The 16,113-nt window shown below is 39.6% G+C and overlaps 1 protein-coding gene across 2 annotated transcripts in view; it reads right to left on the bottom strand.

The window, feature by feature from the left end:
* LOC126375245 (sodium/calcium exchanger 2) overlaps positions 1 to 15,756 on the bottom strand; it is a 178,904-nt gene extending 163,148 nt beyond the window's left edge. For both annotated transcript variants that reach the window (XM_050022156.1, XM_050022157.1), the window contains exon 1: positions 14,058 to 15,756. In XM_050022156.1, the coding sequence (XP_049878113.1) occupies positions 14,058 to 15,712 (1,655 nt within the window). In that variant the 5' untranslated portion in view covers positions 15,713 to 15,756. The remainder of the gene's footprint in view (positions 1 to 14,057) is intronic.
* Between the last annotated feature and the right edge of the window lie 357 nt (positions 15,757 to 16,113).

Below are 16,113 nucleotides of genomic sequence, written 5' to 3'. Positions count from 1 at the left end.
AGTGATACGGACTGTTGTGTGGTATTGACATAAATTGTATTGACATAAACACACACACACATACACACACACACACACACACACACACACACACACACACACTGCCTCTTCTCTTTTTTTTTCCTTTGGCATCCTCTTTATATTTTACTAGGTATGTAATTATGTGGATAGCTGTAATTGGTCTTACATATTGTAAATGAAATCATACATTGTACAATTAGATATAAGACTGTTGTTGTCCCAAATAAAATAAAATAAAAAATAAATAAAAGTATACAGGGTGTTAGTGACATCGTAACGAAAACTTTGAGAGATGATTCAGACCATGATTCTCAGTTGATACCAAGTGGAATTTTCTATAGCAAAAGTATGGAAAAGATTCAAATCCCGGTGGTGCCCCTACTTTGACCCGTGCTTCAGAAGCCACGTTAAGCCGTTGGTCCCGGTTACTATTTACTGACGTAGTTAGTACATTATGGTGTCACTTACACCCTGTAGAGCACTTACGACACTACCTCAGGTGTGATGCTTTTACAGGATATGTCTTGACGTAATAATTTGCTCATGTTGTCTGCTGCTATTTTACGAGTGCCTCTCTTCGAGTATCACATTGTAAGTACACCTAATCATCTCCCTAGCGTTTGCCCGTTTTTCACAGGGTCCGCTTACCTAACCTGAACATTTGACAGGTCCGGTTTTTTTACGGAAACGACTGCCTATCTGACCTTACAACCAGCCCAATACAGGTTAGGTCACATAATAACACAAATAAATAATTACGTGTATCACGTGCTCAGCGATGAAGGAAAACATTGTGAGGAAACCCACATTCCCGAGAAATGCATTTTTGGAGGTATGTGACCTAACCTGTATTGAGCTGGTTTTCCCTTAGCGAGTTGAAAAATCATCATAGGTAAGCGGACCCTGTGAAAAACGGGATAATGCTAGGGAGATGACATACTAGTAAATTCACTATCCCTAACACAAAACCTCTTCACCCAGTAATAACCAATAGCCTAATCTAATCGGCACCCCATAACGTTATTCCAATCAGACGTTTCCAGACGCGATGACGTCATACGTCTGCCAACATATTGGCCGCCCTCGCCCAAGGTCGGAGTAATCCACAAACCTTTATCCGTTAAATATTAGATATTCAATACCGATTGTAATATCATATTTCGGAGATATTGTTTTAGTTTTTTTAAATTATTTTCAATTCTATACTTTTGCGATGGAAAATTATGAGATTAAACGAACTTACCTGTAAGTGAAGTTCTATCTCAATTATACGAAGCTCCTTGTTCGAGAGGTTTTTAACAGTGTAGTCTACGTCTTATGCTCCAGCATCGTCACAATTTTCAAAGCTCATATCCAAAGCTAAAAAAAAAAGTTAGTTTCCCGCTTCCGAGCGCACCTGTCAACTAATGTCATTATGTTTAAAGCATGTTTCATGGACAACTCCATCACCTGTGGAAGCTTTAGGGCGGGATATTAAAATTGAAGGGAGGGAATCCTCTCGAACAAGGAGCTTCGTATAATTGAGATAGAACTTCACTTACAGGTAAGTTCGTTTAATCTCATAATTATACTCGCTCCTTGTTCGAGAGGTTTTTAACAGTGTAGATGTTCAAAGTTTAGTTGGGAATGAAACATTTAAATTGAAACGAGTACCAATAATATGATTATTCATTAATGAATAAAGTACATACATTGTTATCACAAAAGCTAATTAAGCTGCCCATGACTTTAATCCCAATAAAGGCAGTCAGAGGCACAGCCGTCTCCTGATAAACTCAGCGCGGCGTTCCACCAAACGTTTTGATATTATCATGTAAAAAACAATAAGAATAATAACTGTTCGCTAAACAAGTTTCACCAGTTCTCAAGAATGGAATCGATATTATGTATGTTATATATGGTTATACTATACTGTACTAGAATAGATACATAGTTCTAAATAATAAAGTTGAAGTTGAGCAAGTACATTAAATACCTATTTCACATTACTATCAATTTCACAACAAAATAACTACACAAGAACAAATTTCTGATGGAGCTCAACATCAAGATTGGCTATAAGAGCCTCACAGGGACCTCACCATAGAGCACATTTCCGAAGCTCTTGAACAACAACGATAGTTATAGTCGAAAGGACTGTGAGACTTCATCATATAGTATAACACTCATTTTTCATTGGCACACCAAGGGCTACAATAATTATCAAAGTTACACATTATTTGTTTACATACATAAAAGAAGAAGAAATACATAAAGAAGAACGGGTAATGACGAGGGCACCCAGACACAAGATTGATTGTAACATCCTGTGCTAAGTTGGCAATTGTTGTCGACATTGAGTAGTTAAATGAATCCTAAGACAACATGTCAAATTGATTAGAGAAAATACAAATATAAGTGCAAGTAAGAATTTCGATACATTTATTCAAATGACCTTTTTCATTAAAATATTCAGAACCACTGAACTAAACTTTCCTCTTTATTATAAGATATTGTTAAATGAGGCTGAAAGTATAAAGAGGGGAAGTGCATTTACATTATGTACTTGTGTGATAATTATCTTCGGAATAATTAAGATTTTGTTTTTATTAAAATAGATTACCTGAGCCCACGTTATTGTGTATTACCTAATATCGACCATATGGGCTTGGTAATAACATTTAGTATAATTTTTTATGTGGTAATAATAAATAAAACTTGTTGTGGAATTTTTTCCTATTCCTCTATGCAACCTTTCACCCACCAATCAGATGATAGAACAACGTACACACAACACATTAACACACATAACATTGTTTACGCAGCTATCTCTTTAGTGTAATAATTATTGAATTTGTTTTTAGGACAGTAATAGTAACGTCCTATTATTTACTGGAAAAATAGGATAAACATATATTTATCATGAAAATATTATTGTTACTTCTCCACTGCAGTTTGGTTCCGATTGATTAAGTGGAGGGACATTATTGTTGTAATTTTTATATTAATTGTAAACTGTGTTTTGGGCTGATCAGCAACAACATAATAAATCTACAACAACATAATTTAGAGAAAACGCTAATGGTGATGTAAGTTATATGTTAATAATGAACTATTTTTCCTTCCTTTTCACCTATGAGTTAATAATAAAAAGGGGAACTATTCTATCTAACCGAACTAGGTATCAATATTTTACAATTTCGAATGTAATACTTGAAGGAAATTTTCATTGAAGTTATAATATTATCAGGTAGGTACCTCAATTTATACTGAGATTAGTATTGTTATTCCTGATTAACAAAGACAGGATTTGAATCTCATGTCTTAATGATAATGCTAAAACTTTTAGTGATAGACATTCGGAATTAATTTTACCAGAATTTTGAAAAAGTAAATATCATAAAGGTAGGTATATTTGCTTGTGCAAATTTTCCCATTATAACTTTAAAGGGAATTCTTCCTCCTCATGAGGTACTATTCTTAAACGGCCTTGCTGCCTGGGCCACTGTTGATACTAATGGCTGTGAGACTGCTAATACATCTGGTTGTAGCTCTGCTACTACTGCTGGCTGTAGGGCTGCTGGTACTGCTGGTTATGGCACTGCTGATCATGACTGGTTGCATCACTGCTTTTATTGCTGGCTGTGGGGCGGCCTGCTGATACTGTTCCTTGTGGGCTTTCTGTTCATGCTGTTGGCTGTGGGGCTGCCTGCTGATACTGTTGTCTCTGTTCCACAGATCCTGTTGCTATCTCGTTTACTCACTCTTCGGGCAATGTTATTCATTATTATTTATGTGCTATTTGAATTTTATGATGTTGGTTGAAAGAATTTAATAGCATTATTCTCTAACCATGTCTTGTGTACAGTTATCTCTTTTGAAAGTAATCTCTGACATTACATACTATTAATACTTTGATTTCTAGCACAGTTGAATCATCTGATAAAGATGTAAAGGCCTGTGATGATGAGGTTGATTAATAGAACAGAGGCTTTTAGGTTTTGAATTGTCGGTTATTTCTTCAGAATTTGTACTCTCATTATTTTATAATAATCAATTTGACATAATAGTCTATTGTTTCTCAGCATTAGTCTAATCTTGAGTTTCAACATGGGTAGGTAAGCCCCGACAATTCAATGGTTTATCTTCGATTCCTCAAGTGACAAACCAAACATGGAAATAAAAGTATAAAAATAGTTGGTCTATGTTCTTGCTATCTACTAGCGTTTAGCAAAAGGCGATACTTGTAGTGGTAGCTTTATGTTATTTGAGTTGATACCATCAAGTCCATTGTCTATCCTCTAAGTGATAGCTCTAGGTATGGAAATGAGAAATAGGTATATAGCGCTTGCTAATACCGACCATAATCGTGGTAGCTCTTATATTAATAGGGTTCATACCATAAAGTCCATTGTCTATCCTCTAAGTGATAGCTCTAAGTATGGAAATGAGAAATAGGTATATAGCGCTTGCTAATGCCGACCATAATCGTGGTAGCTCTTATATTAATAGGGTTCATACCATAAAGTCCATTGTCTATCCTCTAAGTGATAGCTCTAAGTATGGAAATGAGAAATAGGTATATAGCGCTTGCCAATGCCGACCATAATCGTGGTAGCTCTTATGTTAATAGGGTTCATACCATCAAGTCCATTGTCTATCCTCTAAGTGATAGCTCTAAGTATGGAAATGAGAAATAGGTATGTTAGCGCTTGTCAATGGCGACTTTCTTAGTGGTAGCTCTTACATTCATTGTGTTGATACCTTCAAGTCCATTGTCTATCCTCTAAGTGATAGCTCTAGGCATGGAAATGATAAATAGGTATATTAGCGCTTGGCAATGGCGACCTTCCTGGTGCTAGATCTTTTGTTAATTAGGTTGATACCATCAAGTCCATTGTCTATCCTCTAAGTGATAGCTCTAAGTATGGAAATGAGAAATAGGTATGTTAGCGCTTGTCAGTGGCGACCTTCCTAGTGGTAACTCTTATGTTCATTACATTGATACCTTCAAGTATATTGTCTATCCTCTAAGTGATAGCTCTAGGTATGGAAATGACAAATAGGTATATTAGCGCTTATCAATGGCGACCTTCCGAATGGTAGCTCTTATGTGCATTGTGCCTTTAAGTCCATTGTCTATCCTCTAAGTGATAGCTCTAGGTATGGAAATGTAAAATAGGTATATTAGCGCTTAGCAATGGCAAACTTCCTAGTGATAGCTCTTATGTACATTAAGTTGGTACCATCAAGTCCACTGTCCATCCGCTAAATGATAGCTCTAGGTATTAAAATAAGGCATAGGTATATTTGCGCTTTGCAACAGTCTTAGTGGTTGATTTTTATGTTAATAGGGTTGATACATCAAGTCCATTGTCTATCCTCTATTGTGATAGCTATAAAAGGAAACAAATAGTCTGTCTATTCTCTAGTCAGACAGTTCACTACTAGTGCTTAACTAGGTGACTCTCCAAGTGGTGTTCTCTTGTTGGTTAGGTTGGTACCAATAATCATCACCCATACGTTGGAAGCTTGAATTATAATAAGATTAGAGTAATTTGGAAGAAATTGCTTACTATAATAAGGCTATCTTTTGCCTGTACTCTCTTAACACTCTTTCTGTTTTTATTGTTAGGGTATATTATCATCATCTTATATTGTAAGTATCATTCGGAGAAGATAACATTATTAACACCACTTAACAGAGACTGTGAGAAGGGATTATGTACTGTTATAATATATATAATATCATTTTTAAGTATGGTTATCCTGTAGTAAACCAATTATAATTCTCTAAATGTTTTAAGTGTTATCTTGAATAAGTTATGTATCTTGTCTACCAATGGTGTAGATGACCTCTGTGATATCGAGTACTACTGTGTCATGGGTACTTCTTGATGAACAGGGTAAACATGAAGTGCTTCTGTCATCTAATTATCTGAACTTGTCAAATTATTTCCGAGTTAATTATTTACTTTTCTATGCCATTCTGCGGTTATATTTCACTGGTTCTCTTTGTTTTATAATAAAACTGCTCATTTCATTCGCTGATAGTAAGTTATCAACCGCAACATAAGCAAAGAACACGAATTACAAAAAGAAACAAAAAATTTTTTTTTTTTTTTGACAGATGAAAATAAAAACGCGGCAATCAGGGACTGAAGACAAGGCTTAGGCCTATTTTGATCGTGATTTTCGAATATTAAATTACTAAAGTCAAGACTGTATAGTCCTCAGATCTTTGCCTGCCTTATATAAGGCGAATTTAAACAACATCAACATCGGAATAAAGTATAACTTTTAAATCACTGTTATAACACGATACAATTTTAATATTATTATTTATGTTAATAAAACTAGTTACTTTTATTAGTAATAAGTACCAACTTAAGTTACTTCTTCGAATGTTAGGATTATAAATTATAACCTCAAAAAAAGTAATTTGTTTTCGACAATAAAAGAAATTAAATTGAATTGATCATAATTATATCTTCTCTTGTTTTAGTAGATGGATAATGTTAAGACTTACCAGTTTAATCCACATTTTGTTTTATCAAAAAGAACTTACGCTCGTCGTCATCCACATTTTTTCTTTGGTACTGTTTCTAGCTTTTTTAGAGAAAAAAGCACTTGATTATGTAAGTAACAGATTTTTCGCACTATATCAATCATGTTTTTGTATTAAATATTGGTTTTCAATTAGTTTATTTACGGAGGCGAAGTGACGCGCCGGTGCACAAAAACCGTAATGACATTAGTTGACAGGTGCGCTCGGAAGCGGGAAACTAACTTTTTTTTTTAGCTTTGGATATGAGCTTTGAAAATTGTGACGATGCTGGAGCATAAGACGTAGACTACACTGTTAAAAACCTCTCGAACAAGGAGCGAGTATAATTCCACTTGATATTAACTCAGAATAATGAGCTGTATCATATCCCTCAGTATTCATTACGACGTTACTTACACTCCGTAGAAGTTCATACAGCCAATAGTAGGTATGGGTGTTAGTGACAGCGCAACGAATACTGAGGGGGATGATTCAAACCATGGCTCTGAGTTAATATCAAGTGGAATTTCCTGTCGGAAAATTCATTGAAATTTTAGTGAATATTCTGTTATTACATTACATGTTAGTACCGGCCCTGTGTACAGCAAGCATTAATCAACACACTTAAGTGAAGCATCCTTGGCTTAGCCTAAGGACTTAACGTCAAAAAGCGTTGAATTGTTAACCTGTTTTTAAATAAAAAATATTTAGTAAGTACTGCAGAACCTTAAGAAATCGAACAAAAGAGTCCTTTACAATTCTCTACGAGTCGGATAAAAGGTGTTCACAATTCCACGTCAACTATTTGCTCAACTCCTGAGCACTCTTGACTCAGTCGCGGAGGCAGCCTTTAGAGCTACTTCTCTCACTTTGTTTTACGAGCCTTTATTTCAGCCGTGCCTCTGAGAAGCTGCAGTGATTTAGGCATTTTCTAAATACTTAACAGTGATCTTCTTCTATCGTGAGGGTTTTGAGATGGATTACTAACAGCCTCCGTGGTCTAGTGGTTAGAGCGTTAGGCTCACGATCTGGAGGTCCGGGTTCGATTCCCGGTGGGGATATTGTCTAAATCACTTTGTGAGACTGTCCTTTGTTTGGTAAGGACTTTTCAGGCTTGAATCACCTGATTGTCCGAAAAAGTAAGATGATTCCGTGTTTCCGACCTTCGTTCTCTTAATGATTATTTTTTACATATTTTCTGTTTCATTGTACAGGTAATATTTTGAGAATATAATATTTTGCGATCGTAATGTTTTGCGAATGTAATATTTTGAGAATATAATAATATGAGAACGAAGGGTTTCCGAGGGCACGTTAAGCCATTGGTCCCGGCTATTAGCCGTAAAAACACCTCCACCAACCCGCATTGGAGCAGCGTGGTGGAGTATGCTCCATACCCCCTCCGGTTGATTGAGGGGAGGCCTGTGCCCAGCAGTGGGACGTATATAGGCTGTTTATGTACTAACTTCATCAACCACCATAGGCCCCTGACATGACTTATGTAACGACTACGTACTTACATCAGTAAGTAGTAACTTGGACCAACGGCTTGGCTGTCTTCCGAAGCGGATCGTATAACTTTCGGACAATCTAGGGATTACAAAGTGATTTTTGTGATAGGTCCCCACCGGGAATCGAAACCGAGACTTCTGGATCGTGAGCCCAACGTTCAACCGTTGGACCACGGAGGCCGTTTATACAATAATTTAAAAATACAAATATTTCGTCTTTAAACGTAGCCTAGAAAGTCTCTCATTAAATCCCATTTCCCATTTTTATTGAAGATTGAAAACGTTCATAAATCAAAGTAATTCTTTTCGATTTTTATTCTTACTTCTAAATCATCGAACTAGACTCGAAGTAAGATTAACGATAGTCCAAACGATAGGTATCTACGGTAGTCTAGACCGTAGAGTGGCCGTGGTGTCGATAATTTCGAATTTCCATATCGAGCATACAGGGTGTTAGCGACATCGTAACGAATACTGAGGGGGATGATTCAGACCATGATTCTGAGTTAATATCAAGTGGAATTTTTTAAATTATTTTCAATTCTATACTTTTGCGATGGAAAATTCACGACGAAAACGGAATACACTCATGTGTATCATACCCCTCAGTATTAATTACGACGTTACTTACACTCCGTACAAGTTCATACAGCCATACATGTATGGGTGTTAGTGACACCGCAACGAATACTGAGGGGGATTCAGACCATGGTTCTGAGTTAATATCAAGTGGAATTTTCTGACGGAAAATTCATTGAAATTTTAGTGTTTATTTTTAATTATTTTTAATGTCCGTTTACCTAACCTAAAGATTTAACAGGTCCGGTTTTTTTACAGAAGCGACTGCTTGTCTGACCTTCTAATCCGCGAAGGAAAGCTTGCCCAATTCAGGTAAGGTCACATCTCCGAAAAATGCATTTCTCGGGAATGCGTGCACGTGATAATCATTTATGATCCAAACATGAATTCGAAAACAAATTCGACAATCATTGGTTTAGGCCTGCTGGATTCGTACTTGCGACCTCAAAGTGAGAAGCAAGCCTTCTACCACGGCTTGGCTACCTCGGTCTCGACATAACGTTTTTTAAAACATAACATAGTATCACGCCTGTAGCGTCGAAGGGGTAGGCAGAGATGTGAGTACACCCACAATTCCTTGCCTGTAATAGGGGGCGAGGCGTTGCCATTAACCGGGCACAAGCCACGGTGAAACCACGGTGTCTATGATCCAACTATGAATTCAAACTCTTAATAGTCGAATTCAGTGGTTCAGGGCCCGAGCCGAGATTCATGCGCGAGACCGAATCGCACTTGGCTTTAATTTTACTTAATTATCGACCAAATCATATCGATAGTGGACAGGGGATCAACAGCACTACACTAGACTAAATTAGGATCGATATTTCTTGCATCGTCAAAGTAGTTGTATGTCTAGATTGTCTAGTGACCTGAAAATTGTGCTTGGCCACTTTATATACAAGACTTCAGACATAGAATAAGGAATAATACTACGTATAGAACGGTAACTCTCCGCTCCCAGCGCCTGGGCTAGGTTTACCTCACCCCCTCGAACATAGTTTAGACTTGAATCGTATGGTGTCAGACGTCACACACACAGATGCGTGTGTACGATAATGGCCCCGATTCCTGCAGACACCTCATAATTTTACTTTAAGTTATACCTGTCATTTGCTTATCCGCCGATAAGGAAAGGGACGGATGACTGACAGCTCTTAATTTTAGGACGAATGAGAAAATGAATGGATAACCCGGGCGAATCAAAAAGGTATCTCGCTGGTATGCAAACCGTTTGACGTGTGCCAATGTAACGTGTTCACGTGTGTGTCAACATAATTCTATCGTTCATGTAACGAGTAGCAAGTATGTACGTAGGTACTTACTTAAGTAAGTAGTAGCAAGGACCACCTGCTTCACATTCCCTCTGAAGAGCGGGATCATCTTACTATTCGGACAATCACAAAACACTTCAATAATTTATCAAGGCAGCAAGTCAACTTCGCCTTCTTTTTCATAGTTATGACTTCCATGGTCTAGTGGTTAGAGCGTTAGAATAGAATAGAAATAGTTTATTATAAAAGGACGCCACACACAAAAAAAGACAACAACATCATATCAAATTTCCACTAAAACAATTACAAAAAAGCAAGACGGATGTTTGTCGAAATGATCATAAGGTGGTGGTGGACGTCCTGAGATAAAAGGGCCTCACTCAGCACAACATTGTCGAAATCGCTTTGTGAGACTGTTCTTTGTTTGGCTCGGACATTGCAGGCTGAATCACGATTCCGTGCTTTGGAAGGCATATTAAGCCGTTGGTCCTAAGAAACATCTCCTCCAACCCGCAGTGCTCTGTACTCCTGCGGTTGATTGAGTGGAGCCGTGTGCTCTGAAAGAGGACGTTTATGGCGATTCTCACACTATATACGTGCGTTCATGCGCATGCATTTTCTGTGTGTTAGACTGTGCGTGTTTTCTATACAAACGGAGAAACTTACAAGCAACGGAAGAACACCCATCCACGAGCTACGATGCATCATGCGGGGCAGTGTGAGAATCGCCTATAATAGGCTGTTTGTTTATGTTTTATTTTCATAGTATTTTGGTGGTAATGATTTCCCGAAATAATACTTGGCTATCTATTTCTTTCGTTCCAATAATTGTATGGTCTAATTCAGTACATTTTCACGTGGGCGTTTCTTTCATAGTTCCCATAATGACATACATTATCAAGTGTGTAGACAAGTTTAGTGGGCCAAGGTTTATTATTTTGAAAGTAACATTAATGACGTCTATTGATGACCCTTCAGCTTTATATTAAGGTGGCAATTCAGCATTGTCACACCCCTGACACTTCATACAAACAACCTCGTTTCACACAGACACTACACATTGACATTATCAACACGTACAACTGTGTGTGTGACGTCTGAGGGCTGTCAATTACAATACCTAATTTAAACGTTATTACTTACTTAAGCAGCTAGTTCTACTTACGAAAGATGCTATTATAATAATCAGTTAATATATTTTTTTTAATTTACACAAATTACAAACAAGAAATTTTGACCAATAAATGTTCACAATATAAATAAATAGGCTTTACACTTGTTTTAAAAGTCACTGAACTAATCAATTGCATTCACTTTTTTTTTATATTAAGCACTTAGCCTCGATTCAATTTCAAAGTAAATTAACATTGGATGTGGGTAATTTTTTTATACGAAATGGCAACGTAGGGTAGGATGACGTCAGCTGGGCTAACCTTGAAATGCTAGCTGTCAGGCTTAGCACCGTAAGCGAGCGACTCTTTCTCGCCGCGATAGAAATCATCTGTCTCTTTCTGTGCAGTACTGTGAGAGAGTGACGGTGCTAAGCCCGCTGGTTTTCTTATACCATGCCTTATTCTATGGCATTGTGATGCGTGCGGCTTATCGAACTGTCAATCTTACCGCTACTCAAGGAACCCCTCGAAACTCGTGCAACCCGAAAAGAAAATCGTCAGTTTAACCTCCAAAGGCAGAGATTTCCAGACACAATAGCTAAACAATGGGGTTTGGTTTTTAAAAGGAGATTCGGTACGATTTTATTCCGGCCAAATAAGTAAAAATTAAGTACGACTTTATAGTTTGGCGGCGAGGGTGTGCTGCCTGTTTTCGAGGTACCGAACAGAGCATAGTACCCCGCTAGTCACGAGTGGTAGTGTGACTAAGGATCGACGATCCAACGGTGTTATGTTGGAAGTTGTATGTATATATGCGTCTTGCTGTGTAAACTTCGATATCGCTTTTCACGACTGCTTGAAGACTGCATTATTGAATGTGGCGCCATCTGTTGCATATGGGCTTTTGGGCGAATAAGAAAATGACAGGTATAGCTTAAAGTAAAATTAGGAGGAATCGGGGCCAATGTAAAATAGTTTTAAGTTTTTATGATATGAAACATGTTTGTAGCGCAATGGATATATATCTGTAATAATAAAAAATGAAATTTGACTAGTTGGATACTAGCCTATTATGATAGGGAAAATTTAAAAATATCATATTGGAAGTGTCCGTAATTTTCCCCGCCTGATCGTAATTTGCCCAAGTGAGGTATTATTGTTTTGAATCCGTAAACTGATAGATACGTACTTATGGATTATATTTGCTGTAGACGTAAGCTACTCATAATAAATTCTCGGAAATAAAACACAAGGTAAAATTAATTTCAGGGTTGTAAAGTTCTTTGCTAGTCAACATTAGATTGAATACTGTCTATTAACCTTAATATTCCGCTTTATAAGCTTTACGCACGGAATTATTAGTATTTTCTTCTATCGTGTGAGTTGTGAGGTGGATGAGCATTATGACCAACCTCATCAACCCTGGTGTCAGGGTTATTATTGAGCCACCAAAGACCACTGACGTGACTCAAGTAACGACTACTTACTTACATCAGTAAGTAGTAACCGGGACCAACGGCTTAACGTGCCTTCCGAAGCACGGATCATCTTATTTCTGGACAATCAGGTGATTAGCCTGCAATGTCCTAACCAAACTAGGGATTACAAAGTGATTTGTCCCCACCGGGATTCGAACCCGGGAACTCCGGATCATGAGCAGAAAGCTCAACCGCTGGACCACGGAGGCCATTATTATTAGTATTATTACAGAGAACTGTGCGAGGTGTCAAGCGGGAGAAGTTCGCTCCCGAACAAGGTGTGTGTTGAGTAATCACGTGCCGTCTCCGGGAATGGTCCCAGCAATAGAAATGCAAAAGTTATGTAAAAAAATCCTTATTAGCTAACTAGTCTTTGGGCAGATAGGATCAAAGTACAAGAAACAACAATTTGAAAAAAAGAGTTTTTTGCAACAGGAACATCCCACCAACAACAATAACAGCCTCTGTAGTCTATTGGTTAAAGCGTTAAACTTACAATCCGGAGCTCCGGGTTCGCTTCCCGATGGGGACATTGTCGAAATAACTTTGTGAGAATATCCTTTATTTGGTAAGGACTTTGCAGGCTTGAATCGCCTGATCGTTAAAAAAAGTAAGATGATTCTGTGCTTCGGAGGGCACGTTAAGCCGTTAGTCGGATTTTGGCCGCAATAACACCTCTACCAACCCGCAATGGAGCACCGTGATGGAGTATGCTCCATACCCCCTCTGGTTGATTAGGGGGAGGCCTGTGCCCAGCAGTGGGACGTATATAGGCTGTTTATGTTATGTATATGGACATTCCACCAAAATGGGCACATCATTGCTGAGTCTGTAGGTAATCCCTTAATAAATGTTTGACATTATAATTCGCAGCACGAATAGCGAGAACGAAAAAACTTATCATCGGCAGGTTAATGTGGCGCAATAAAGCCTTCCCAACTTTACAACCAACAATGTCGATTCTGGTGCAAAGGTGCGAAACTGTCATTTTGTAACAAGCTCGTTAAGTTTGTGCAAATATACATTTCACCAGAAAACAGCCATTTGTTGAAAAAGTAACAAAAAGCCAAGAGGCAGGTCGCGGGAAATACTTAATATTCTTTTTTGTCAGTTCCTTCACGTACAAACTTTGCCCGTGTCGAATGAAACTTCCCTGTGGCGATTGCCAGGCGATATCCGGCGGAAATACCCTTCCCGCAAATAAATTAATATGAGTGATGTCCAGCGGACCTCGAAGGCGACAAACCCAAGGATTATCTAAAAAGATTATTTCGTTACAAGGCGATAGCAGAGGTCGGATCAAGCACCGATCCGTCAATAATCGTCCCGACCAATCTATACCTTATTCGACCTTTTTGCGGCTTCCTTCGAAACCTCACAATCGTCAGCTGTATTTTGGTGCGTCCACAACATCCTAGAGAATATTATTTTAAGCGCTTTGCGTCGTTATGCAACGCGTTTAAACGAAGCCGTTGGCAACAGCTTAATCGCCCGTGGATTACAAATTGCCGACGGCTTAATTTCTACCGTCAAGGCTTGCATAATGAAATAATACTTACTCAGCTTCGTTGTTTTCGAAGACGATGTGTCCTTGAGCCGCCTCGTACTGCACACCACTCTTGGCGGTGCCATCCTCCGTCCAATACGGAATCCGCACCTTTCCCCTGGCTCCGGCCGTTCGCACAACGCGCAAATCGTACGTCCCCACAGATTCTGTCAGCTCGAAATCCCTTTGCGGGAACGCAAACACACCGGAATGGTCATCGTCTAATATCACCACTGTCGCCGTCGACGGCGAAGCTATGGAAGCCCCTCGGGGATTAGATAAACGCACGTAAAAATGCTCATCCGCTTCGAAGACGTCGTCGTCGATAACCTGAACGCGGAACGTCTTCTCAGTTTCTCCGTGGCCGAAGACCAGTTGCCCGTGAGCGGCAACGTAGTCCGACCCTGCCTCTGCCGTCCCATCTTCAGTGCTGTAATGAACACTGATCTCTCCGTTCATATCTCCAGACCTGACCACTCGCACTTCGAAAGATCCGCAATTCTCCATGACGGTATAATGGTCTGGATCAAAGCGGACAACAGGTCCTCGCGGCTCGATCGATGGAGAACTGGATTCCCGTCGCTGTAACTCAGCTTTCACCTCGCTAAGGTCGCTCTGTGCTCTTTCTGATATCTTTCTAGAGAAATCTCCTCCTCCTGTCATTTTACGCGTTGCTGCCACTCGATAAAATGCTCGAGATTTCGGTCCACGAGACATTAAAGTTTCCAAAGCCATTCTCTCTACAGTTTCCAAATCCTCTTCAGGATGTTGTCTCCGCAGTTCACGGAGAACTGAAACGTATTCTTTACGAGACTTCTCTATTTCCCGACCTTCCTCGTCATCGGATGCAAAATCTTCTCCGCCGGGTTTTAGAGCCATTTCTACTGAGCCATCTCCCTCAGCTTCTACGATGACACCTCGCTCATTCACTCTGTACCCTTTCTTTAGGTACTTGTACATAAGAAGCCTTCGATCTGCTATATACGCTGTCATAACGGTCGCCGGAAAAAATAGGAAAGTGACAGCGCCTTCCCATACCTCGACCTCACTCGGCGATATAACGGCAAGAATCAGATACAGCCACACGTAAGCAAAGATCGACCAAGTGGCAGTTACTAAGAATACTCTCAGATGTTTTATCTTTCGCACTTCTCCGTCAGGAATCACACCAACGCATATGGCCATAATAACGAAGAGATTGTAGGCGGCCGATCCGACGATGGTTCCCGGCCCTAATTCTCCCGCTTCAAAGTTCTTCCCGGCTATCTCTATGACTGACAGCAGAATCTCTGGCGCGCTTGATCCTAGAGCCATTAGCGTTAGATTTGCAACCGTCTCATTCCATACTCTAACGACAATGATCTGGTCACTGCCGTTCCGTCGCACGCGCACCTCCTTCTCTCTGGAGGTGATGACTTCGATGGCGGCCATGAAGCGGTCGGAGACGATGGACACGCCGATGAAGAGGTAGAGGAGGGCGACGAAGTAGACGACGCCGCGGATGGCGATCTCGAAGGTGGGAACATCTTGGAGCGGGCGCCAGGCGGGGAGCACGAGCCCGTCGGAGCACTGGAGGATGTGGGGGGTGGAGTTGCGCGTCGCGAGGGGGGCGGGCGGCTCGGCGCGCGCCACCACGCAGCAGGCGGCGAGTGCGGCGAGCGCGTGCATGCCGCGTTACCGAGCGCGGCCCATGCGAGCGACCGGCGCTCACGGAGGCCGGCGCCCGACTGAACGGCGCGACGCTGGGTTGCCCACCGCACGACAATATTCCCACTCAATTTTCTTTTCTACATATTATTTCGCAGCGAAACTTTTTTGCAAAATTCAGCTTGGATTTTATATACTTACAGTACAGTGAAAATTTTTCAGCGCTTAAATTATTTCATTACAAATTTAATGATTTATATTAGTGTCTGAAGTATTTTGATATTAAGTAGGTACCTACGACGAAACACACGAATTGCACTTTTAAAACTCTACAACATTATAAAGAATTGCAAAATGAAATTACTTTTGACAAGCCTATTTTCAACAATTACCTACTTAACTGTTAAATATTTTAACTATTC

The sequence above is a fragment of the Pectinophora gossypiella genome, chromosome 18, assembly GCF_024362695.1.
Source record: "Pectinophora gossypiella chromosome 18, ilPecGoss1.1, whole genome shotgun sequence".
Taxonomy (NCBI): Eukaryota; Metazoa; Arthropoda; class Insecta; order Lepidoptera; family Gelechiidae; genus Pectinophora; species Pectinophora gossypiella.
The sequence above is the reverse complement of the archived record's forward strand: the minus strand, read 5'-3'. Positions and strand labels throughout refer to the sequence as shown.